Source organism: Oratosquilla oratoria, chromosome 40, assembly GCF_046742065.1.
Source record: "Oratosquilla oratoria isolate Oo_2021 chromosome 40, ASM4674206v1, whole genome shotgun sequence".
NCBI lineage: Eukaryota > Metazoa > Arthropoda > Malacostraca > Stomatopoda > Squillidae > Oratosquilla > Oratosquilla oratoria.
Window position 1 is genome coordinate 10,912,651 of NC_134816.1, and position 9,943 is coordinate 10,922,593.

Genomic DNA, 9,943 nt, shown 5'->3' on the forward strand with positions numbered 1-9,943 from the left:
AAATGCATAAAACAGGGTTTATTACAAATACACAAATACGCACACGCACACACACACACACACACACACACACACACACACACACACACACACACACACACACACACACACACACACACACACACACACACACACACACACACACACACACACACACACACACACACGCACACACACACGCACACACACACGCACACACACACGCACACACACACGCACACACACACGCACACACACACGCACACACACACGCACACACACACGCACGCACACACGCACGCACACACACACGCACACACACACGCACACACACACGCACGCACACACGCACACACACACGCACACACACACGCACACACACACGCACACACACACGCACACACACACACACACACACACACACACACACACACACACACACACACACACACACACACACACACACACACACACACACGGGTGCGCGCACCCACGCACTGCATGTCATCCACTCAAATAAAGTGGGTGTTGAGATTCAATGCCATTTATGTGTAAATGGTTTTATACAGACGAGGTAATCTCAGGTCTGAAGGAAGTCTTCTGGTTCCACCGATGAAGATTTTCTCCCGCTAACTGCCGGAATAAAATTGGTAACATACGTCCTTGAGATGAAGGGACTAAAAGACAACTTTTTCTTGATAAGAAGGAAAAGAAAAACGAATAAATGCCGGAAGACGTGGAACTCTTCCAAAAGATTTCCTAAGAATTTTGAAAAAGATATGGAAGAATATCTCGTGAATCCTTCAGTGATAGCAATCTTTTCTGAATGATGATGATTGGATCTATATAGGTTTTAAGACCTTCTCCAGGTGATTTTTATTCAGTTGATTAAAACGCTTTCATTTGAAGGTTGAATACTTCACTCCAGTGGCGTCATCTAAAGGGTTTCTTCTTAACCTCTTCAATACTAGTCAAATTCTTGCGGGCAGCATCAAGTGACTGAAGTACGATGATTCAATGATGCATCATAATACTCGCGTTATAACATATAAAGTTATAGCTGTATTACTCGATCATTTTCATTCTGAACATCAATAACAACAGAAAATATGATCAAGCCAGTTCAGAGAATATGGGGGTCACTCAGCTACAACTACAAAATAGATATGATCAAGGCACCAGTGCAGGCATCCTCATATAGACACTCGCATCTCGTTACGCTTACGTAGGCACCATCGTATGGAAGGGATTAATGTTGCCAGAGGATTTTATTAGATGGTGGGTAGACCTAAAAAAAAAAAAAAAAAAAAAAAAAAAATCAAGAATAGTAAGAAATAGAAAATACGGTGGCTGGACCATAATTTGAAGACCTTGACCGTATTAACAATTTTAAGCACCAAAGAAAAATAAATCCTCTACATGGCAATTGGACTATTCTTCGACCTTTGCCCTTTCCTTGTTATCTAAATTGGCTGCACCATTTGTTGTCGTTATGAGAGAACTTTTTAAATTAGTATAGTTAAACCCACTGCCATTGTTCCTTTGGTCTCTTCAGCTATTACTTTTTTCTACATTTGTTCCTACTTCAACCTCTACCTCTGGCAGTGGTACGATTACAACTGGTACATATCCTGCTACAACAACTAGTGCTACAATGTATACTACTATTATTATCACAGCTTCTACTTCTACAAGTATTACTACTACGACTACTATTTCAGTTTTACTTCTACCACCACTACTACAAGACAGCCACCACCATCACCACAACTATTAGAAATACTACTGCTAGTATTGTTACTACTGAACCTACTACTACTCTGACACAGTTGTGAGAAACAGACATGATATTTCTTTCAGATTTATGATAGATTTCCTCTAAATCCATCAAAAATAATGTTTGTCAACCTTCCTTTATTAATTCTTCAACTTTATTTTCTTAAATCGGTTTTTCGTTTGCAATTGATGTACTTCTATATGCAGAAAACAATGATGGTCTATTTGAGCTATATCCTCTTCCAAATACTTTGAATTTTTGGTACTGAAACTAATTTTTCACTCTCGGGCCAAGCGAATATGCTACCGAGATTTTTTTTTCAGGGGGGGGGGGGTTAGTCCTCACTTTTTGCTCTTTTCGTCAATTGTGCATTATATGCCCGATTTGCTGCAGACATCTTTAGATAGTCATAGGTCATTATTTAGATTCAGGATCAGTGTGGTAAATGAGTGATTTCACCTAATTCTTTTCCTTACTATCTTTATTTTCTTTAAGTTGCTAATTATTAGTAGTTTTCAATATTGTTAATAGTTTTTCTTTTAAAGTTTCATAGCCACAAAAACTAATCCCGCGAAAGCGGAATGTGTGACCTACATAATACTACGAATAATTACTTAAAGATATCAGAATAACCATGAAATTTGGGCTAGGTCTTGTCCCACTGTTCCTGCAATTTTTATATTCATAAGATTTTGTGGATAGTATTGCATGCATACAAACACACACACACACACACACACACACACACACACACACACACACACACACACACACACACACACACACACACACACACACACACAAAACACACACACACACACACACACACACACACACACACACACACACACACACACACACACACACACACACACACACACACACACACACACACACACACACACACACACACACACACACACACACACACACACACACACACACACACTGTATCGTTCACTAGGTACGGGTACTGGTATATGTAGATTCGTATTAAGTTTATACCATTTTATTCAAAGCTTTCAGGTTTTGCAGTTATGGTATATACACTGTCAACTGTTAAACAGAACGATACATTAATGTGGTTACATATATATAACTGTTTATCACACCACTTCTTGTTGCACAACACCTGTCATCGTCCCAACCCTCTTCTCGGCCACGTTACCCTGGTGGTCATTGGCCGGAAGTGACAATCTCAGCACTTTCTTGTGTTGGGTTTAGTCTTTAGTCTTTACATTAATTTCGAGAAGGTCCGTTGTCTCACATGGGTGGTGCAACTGCATTGATTATGTATTGTTGTCTATTATCATACATGTTAATTATATATCCAGGGGAGGATCGTTAGTATACGTAATTTGTGTTTTGTGTTTGTTTGGTTACTCGGATGTTCATGTGCGTTCGTATGTCTGTTTGGTGGTCGAGTTGTTGTTGCCGACCCGAAGGTTGCTGACTTAGTTCTTAGTCAGCTAGAAGGGCCTGACATTGAGTGGGTGAGTGAGTGAGGGAGTGAGTGAGGGAGTGTGAGCGAGTGATATTACTCATCATGTATATGGTGGCGTATACATATCGCTCTCCCCCTGGGGTTAGGTGGCTCCCGGCACCTAGGGTACATGGTTTACAAAAGTATTTATATGGGTAATACATCGAGAAAAAAAATTCAGAGACAAAATCCTGTGGGGTTAAAAATGTGCGGATGGGGGGGGTGTTGTTGAAGTGAATCTGAGGTCCCAAGGGGGATCATGAACTGTAATTAAGGGGTAGCGATGTTGTGTCTCAGAAGTGTAACGTTGTGTCTCACCAGATTACATGTTCTATTGGATTTCACATACACTGTTTAATTCACTTTTTAAATGTTATTGTTTTTATGGTTTAACACTATCACTGTTGGGAGTGTTGTTTTTCTAGACACTGTTCTATGGTCAGTTTGGTGTGTCACATTGCACTCGTTTTATTTCATAGTATGGATATATAGTTTCTGTATGAATTTTTATAGTATTTAAGATATTGGGTGAGACACAAGAATAAACTTAATCTAGGTTTACAACAATTTGGGTATGGAGGTGGAAAGGTTTTGGAAGGTGTTACTTCATGCAACAGAATATGATTATTATTATTAGTATAAAGAGCATGATTAAGAGGGAAAGGGCTGTGGAGTTATATGGAAGAATCCTATGATGTAAGTCGAATGAGTCCATGTCAAAAGTAGTCGATGTTTAAGGTGGGTAATTAATGATGTATTTACTTTTGGAGGATGAAGGTTATGTCTCAGTGTATGAGGATATGTTTATCTGACTCTCGCTAAGATTATATTGGTCGGAAGGAAGTAGAGAAGTTTTATAGATATGTGGAATAGAGTTCTTATTGGAAATGGGCCATTTTAACCTCCACTGATAGATACATGACGTCCTGCATCTTCAGGGGCGAGAGCTAGAGTGCATGTTTAGTTGCGTCGACGCAGAGTCATGGGATGAGACTTGCGTATTGGTGATTGGTGTGCGTCTGTGATAGGTGGGTTGTGGATGGGAGGTGAGATTGGGTCGAGGTTCAGTTTGACCTTTCTCAACTTCTCTCCATGTATGGTGAAGGTGGTGTGATCAGAAGGATCTGTTAGTAGGAAAACATTGTTAGGGAGTGAACTTGTGACTATGAAGGGGCCTAGGAATTTGGGTTTGAGTTTGTTTGTTCGACCTGAGTCTTTTACCATGACTGTGTCGTCAGGTGCTATGTCAAGTGGAATTGACCGTTTGTGTTGTTTAGTCTTTGTCTTTTCCTGGGCTTCTTTCAGGTTTGCTCTAACTTTTTTGTAAATTGTTTGCATACCTCTTTTGATGCAGTGTGCGAGGTTATCTATGTTGTATAAGGGTGGGGGGGGTTGGTTGAATATTTGGTAGGGTAGGCGCATTGGTTGGCCGAAAATGATTTCATGTGGGGACATCTTTGTTGCGGAATTTACTGTGCTATTGATACTGGCTTGTACCTGTGGTAGCCAATCTTCCCAAGTGTCCATGAGGTCATTGACCAATGGTCTGAGAATTTCTAGGACCTTGCGATTTGTTCGCTCAGTCAGACCGTTTCCCTGGGGGTGGTATGCAGTGGCAAATGTTTGGTCAATGTTGTAAAGATGTGCTATTTCGCGCATCACTTCATTTTTGAATTCTGAGCCATTGTCAGATAACATTGTGTGTGGTATGTTGTATTTACAAAAGATATTGTTGACCAGGGTTTTGGCTACAGTCTCAGCTGTTTTGTCCTGGAGTGGTATTAAGATTGTGTATTTTGATAAGTACTCAACTGCTGTGAGTACATAATTGGAACCTTGATGGCTCGTTGGCATTTTCAGTAGGTCAATGCCAAGTGTTTCCCATGGCTCAGCAGGGAGTGGGATATCTTTTATGTTGATTTGTTTCAGGTTAGGGCCTCTGAATTGGTTGCAAGTTACACAAGAATCTATGTGTGTGGTTATATCTCTTTTCATGTAAGGCCAATAATATGTGTGCCTAGCAGTGTTTAGTGTCTTATCTCTGCCCGAGTGGCCTCCCATTGCACTGTTGTGCAATATGTGTAGGACCTTGGGGACTAGGGCTCTGGGGATAACAGTAACCTCTCTTGTATTAATGGTTCTCCTTATGACTCCGTCGACCAGATTGAGTTCCTCAATAGGGACAGGTGGTCGGGAGTGTAAGGGGGTTTGTGATATGAGATGCTGTTTTATTGGAGACCATATTGGGTCTCTGTCAGTTTCATCTCTGAGTTCTCGCATGGGTATGCATGTGGTTTGGGTGATGGGGGTGATGTGAGTTTGTCTGCTCAAGCAGTCTGCCACTACGTTAGCTTTCCCAGCTAAGTATACGATCATGGGATCGTAATCAAGGAGAGTTGTTTTCCATCTAGCAACTCTCCCATGTAAGTCTTTGGAGTTAAAAAGATAGACTAGGGGTTGGTGGTCTGTTAGTATGGTAATCTTGTAGCCTAAAATGAGGTATTTAAAGTGTTTTAGTGCCCATATGATTGCAAGTCCTTCTTTGTGTGTAGTTGAGTAGTTACTTTCAGCTTTATTTAGGACTCTACTTGCGTAGACTATGGGGTGCTCTTTGCCATTGTCATCTTTCTGTTGTAGGACTGCGCCTATTCCTTTAGAGGAGGCGTCTGTGTAAAGAAAGAATTCTTTCTTCATGTCAGGGAAAACTAGTACAGGGGCTGTGGTGAGTGCGTGTTTGAGAGTGTCGAAACTTTGCTGTTCTGTTTCTGACCATTGAAATGGCTCGCCTTTCCTTGTGAATTTGGTCAGAGGGGAAGCAATATCAGCAAAGTTTCGGATAAAGTGTCTGTAGTAGGAGGCTAACCCTATGAAACTTCGTGTTTCATTTGCGTTTCTGGGGGTTGGGAAATTGTTTATTGTATCTATTTTATCTGTGGTTGTGTGAATCCCTTTTGCATCCACTTTATGGCCTAGGAAGGTGAGTTCCTTCATGAGGAATCTACATTTCTTTAATTGAATCTTTAATCCCGTATGTTTGAGACGTTTGATGACAATCTCTAAAGTGTTAAGGTGGTCTCTTTCTGTGGGACTATATATAATGAGGTCGTCTAAATAGACGAATATTGAGATTCCTATCATGTCACTGAAAATGCGGGTCATCAACCTTTGTTGGGTTGTGGGGGCATTCTTAAGGCAAATGGGCATACGTTCAAAATGAGTGTCCTTTGTCAGTGGAAAATGCAGTCACGGGTTTTGATTCCTCTGTTAGTTCGACCTGCCAGAAGGCTGACTTGAGGTCTATTGTGGAAAAAACAGAGTTCCCGTTGCCAATGCATTGTAGTACATCTTGCATGGCGGGGAGGGGGTGTGGGTCAGATTGAGTTAGGTTGTTTATTTTTCTGAAGTCAACAACAGGGCGTAAGGTTCCGTCTTTCTTAGGGACCAAAAAGAGGGGACTGTTCCATGGGGAGTCTGAATGGGAAATTACGCCTTGGTGTATCATCTCATGTACACTGTCATTGACTTGGGATTTCCTACTGTGGGGTATGCGGTAAGCGGGGGTGTATGAAGGGGGGGTGTTTGGGGGAATTTGGATGTGATGTTTGATTATATCACATTTGCCTAGTGATTCGCCTTCTAAGGCGACAGCTGATCTATTCCTCTGTAGGAGAGCTAATAGCTCGTTATGACTTTCTCCGTCAGCTGATGTCGTGATTTGGTCTGGGGGAATAGGGGGGAGGGGTTGTGTTGGTCTTACTTGGTTGATGTGTTGCGGCAGTGGTTCCTGGATAGGGGAATTATGGAGATGGACTGCGCAGATGTTTGTATTCTTCCTGATTTTACGGTATTGGTCTGACATGTTTGTTAACATAGCTAGTGTATGTTTATTTTCAGATATTGTGTCCCAGGAGGACTCAATGGTTATGTTGTTAATCCTGGACGTGTCTGAGTCGATTATGACGTCCTGATGGTCTATTGCACCGGGTATGTATAGTGGGACTGTTATTGAATGTCTAGGGGGTATGATGACTGTGTTAGACATCAGTGCCTTTGAGGTGAAATAAGGGGGTGGTCGGAAGGAATAGTTGTTAGTGGGATTGGGAGTATTAAAGGAAGGTAGACATGAGAGATGTTGTGTGTCTGAGTTGGGTGTCTCAGGAACTGTTGATTCATTATTTACATCTCGGAAGGAGATTTTGTTAGTCTCAAAATCTATCTTAGTTTTCCAAATCTTTAATGAGTGTAGTCCTATTATACCTTGTTGATCAAGGCTCCATTCATCTGCTATGTGGAAAGTTGTGAAACCTACTTTGTGATTGTTGACTTCAATATTTAAGTCTATGGTGTCGTGTAGAGGAATTGTGCTCCCTTCTATTAAGAGTCCTTCCATATTGGAAAATTGAATTTGGGGTGGGTCATTTAATGCTTCATACAGAGCTCTTGGGATGATGTTCAGGTTTGTTCCTGTATCAACCATCATGTCAACTTTAAGTTGGTCTAGGCTTACTTCTAGGGTGAGGTATTTGTGTTGTGTATGAGATATTCCTATGGTGGTTTGGTGCGTGAGGCTGGTACACGTTCCCCCAATCGTTGTTGAGTTGTGCGTGTCGTGTGGGAGGGAGTTGTTTGTCGAGGGGTAGTGAATGGTTTGTTATTTCTCTGATGTGGTTGTTGTTGTGTTTTCTGTAGGTAACACTCTTTGTTGGAGTGAGTTGATGTTTGGTGTAGGTTGCAGTATTTGATTGGATGTGTTGGTGTAGGTAGGAGTGGGTGTTTAAAGGGGGGTGGAACTTGTTTGTTTTGATTCTGGTGTGAGGTAGTAGCATGCACTGAGCGTGGGTGTTGTTTTTGCTGTGTCCAACACTGGGCATCTGTGTGGGAAATGGTTCCATGAACTGAGCAAGGGATAGGGTGGTGTTGTACCTGCGTGTGTTGCTTTTGCTGTGTCCAACACTGGGCATCGGTGTGGGAAAAGGTTCCATGAACTGAGCAAGGGATAGAGTGGTGTTGTACCTGCGGGTATTGTTTTTGCTGTATGCAGTCTTTCGTGTTGTGACTGTTTGATGAATGGTAGGAGCACCACTTAGAAGGTTGTCCTTGATTGATGGGAGGGGGTTGCTGTGAGTGAAGGCTATTTAGTCTGGGGAGATGGTTGGGGGTATCTAAGGATACATTGCAAGCATTCATGATATCTAAAATATAGGTATAAGCTAGAGGATTTCTAGTGTCTAGTTCCTTTTTGGAGGCTTCCTTTAAACACTTTGGAGGGAGTTGGGAGAGATAGGAAGCTATTTCAAGGAATGTTAGTAAGTGTTTTGTTGGCATTACATTTTGACCAAATTGATCAGTGTGAGTCCAAGGAGAGTTATTTTCTAGGTCTTCTCTGACCTCTTTCATTCCGTTTGCAACAAAATCCATTATGTTAGTAATGGAATGTGGTGGGACTCTAGTGTTATTGAGGAAGGTGATGAGGAAGGAAATGTTGTTAGGTTGTTTGTTATGAAAGACCTTAAGGAGGTGGCGTTTATATTCCTGATAAGTGATTCCAGATGCAACTAGGGTGTCTAGCATCCTTGCCTTTGAACGGCAAATGTCAGATGGGTTTATTTTCTGACGGCACAAATTTATTTTATCTGTCTCTGAGTATTGTATATTTTTGGAGAAAAACAGGTCACATGCTGTCAAGAAATCTGTAATGGATATTCCACTATCTTGGGAAAAGGTTGGGATTTCTGTGAGGGGGGTTATGGTTTGATAGTTGTTAATTATTGTTGGTTGAGGTAGTGGGTAAGGGTAATATTGTGGGTTTGGAGGAAGGTTAGGTTGTGGTTGGTGGTATGGTGTAGAGTGGGTTTGACCAGATGGGGTATGGGGGGAAGGAAAGGGGAAGTTTTGGTACTGCTGCTGAATGGGAGGGGGGTTATTATGTGTTTGGATATGGGGGTTGGATGGATTATGGTTTATAGGAGGTTTTGTTTGCATATTTGGAGGAGCAATATGAGGAGTTGGTTGGGTGGGTTGTTGTGGTTGAGATGGTTTGGAGGTGTCTACTTGAGAAGGCTGGTTGAAAAAAGGTAAGACATCGTTCTCATAAAGAGGGTCTATTGGAGTATCTGCATTGGGATTAGTTTTGTCAGGATTATTTAATTGGTCATTGGTTAACTGTTTAGAGGTATTGTCAACCTGTGGATATAGGTAAAAATGGTCTGGTTTGTCATTGCCAATTAAGTCTTCTGTGTGTATTTCCTCTTTGTCACTGGATATGTCATGTTGTTGTTTGTCTTCTCTAGACTTTGAGAAGACGCTATGTAAACTTTGTTTAATTTTGGATCTGGTGGCAAAGGCCATGTTGTTAAGTCATGTATTAGTTAATAGTTAGTTTTGATTTGTAATCTAAGAAAAAAAAGGAGTTGTTAAAATATGAATAATAGGTATATAGTAACTAAGGGTATTATGTTATGCTTAGATATGGGAAGGGGGATATAGTAATGGGATTACAAAATCATAAAAATATATGTGTATATATATAAAAAAATGGAATTAATATTATATAATAAGGAGTTAATTTTTGTGATATTATTCTTATAATAGAATTAATTATGGTTGTTCATAAAAAAAATTACAGCAGTAAAGTAGGTTACATTGTAAAGTAAAGTAAGTTCTATGTAAAGTAAGTTCTATGTAAAGTAAGTTCTATGTAAATA

The 9,943-nt window shown here is 40.8% G+C and overlaps 1 protein-coding gene across 1 annotated transcript in view; it reads right to left on the bottom strand.

The window, feature by feature from the left end:
• Positions 1–540: 540 nt before the first annotated feature.
• Positions 541–9,943, bottom strand: part of LOC143020425 (uncharacterized) — a 27,693-nt gene continuing 18,290 nt past the window's right edge. The window contains exon 2 of the mRNA XM_076176842.1: positions 541–612. Coding sequence (XP_076032957.1) covers positions 541–612 — 72 coding nt within the window. The remainder of the gene's footprint in view (positions 613–9,943) is intronic.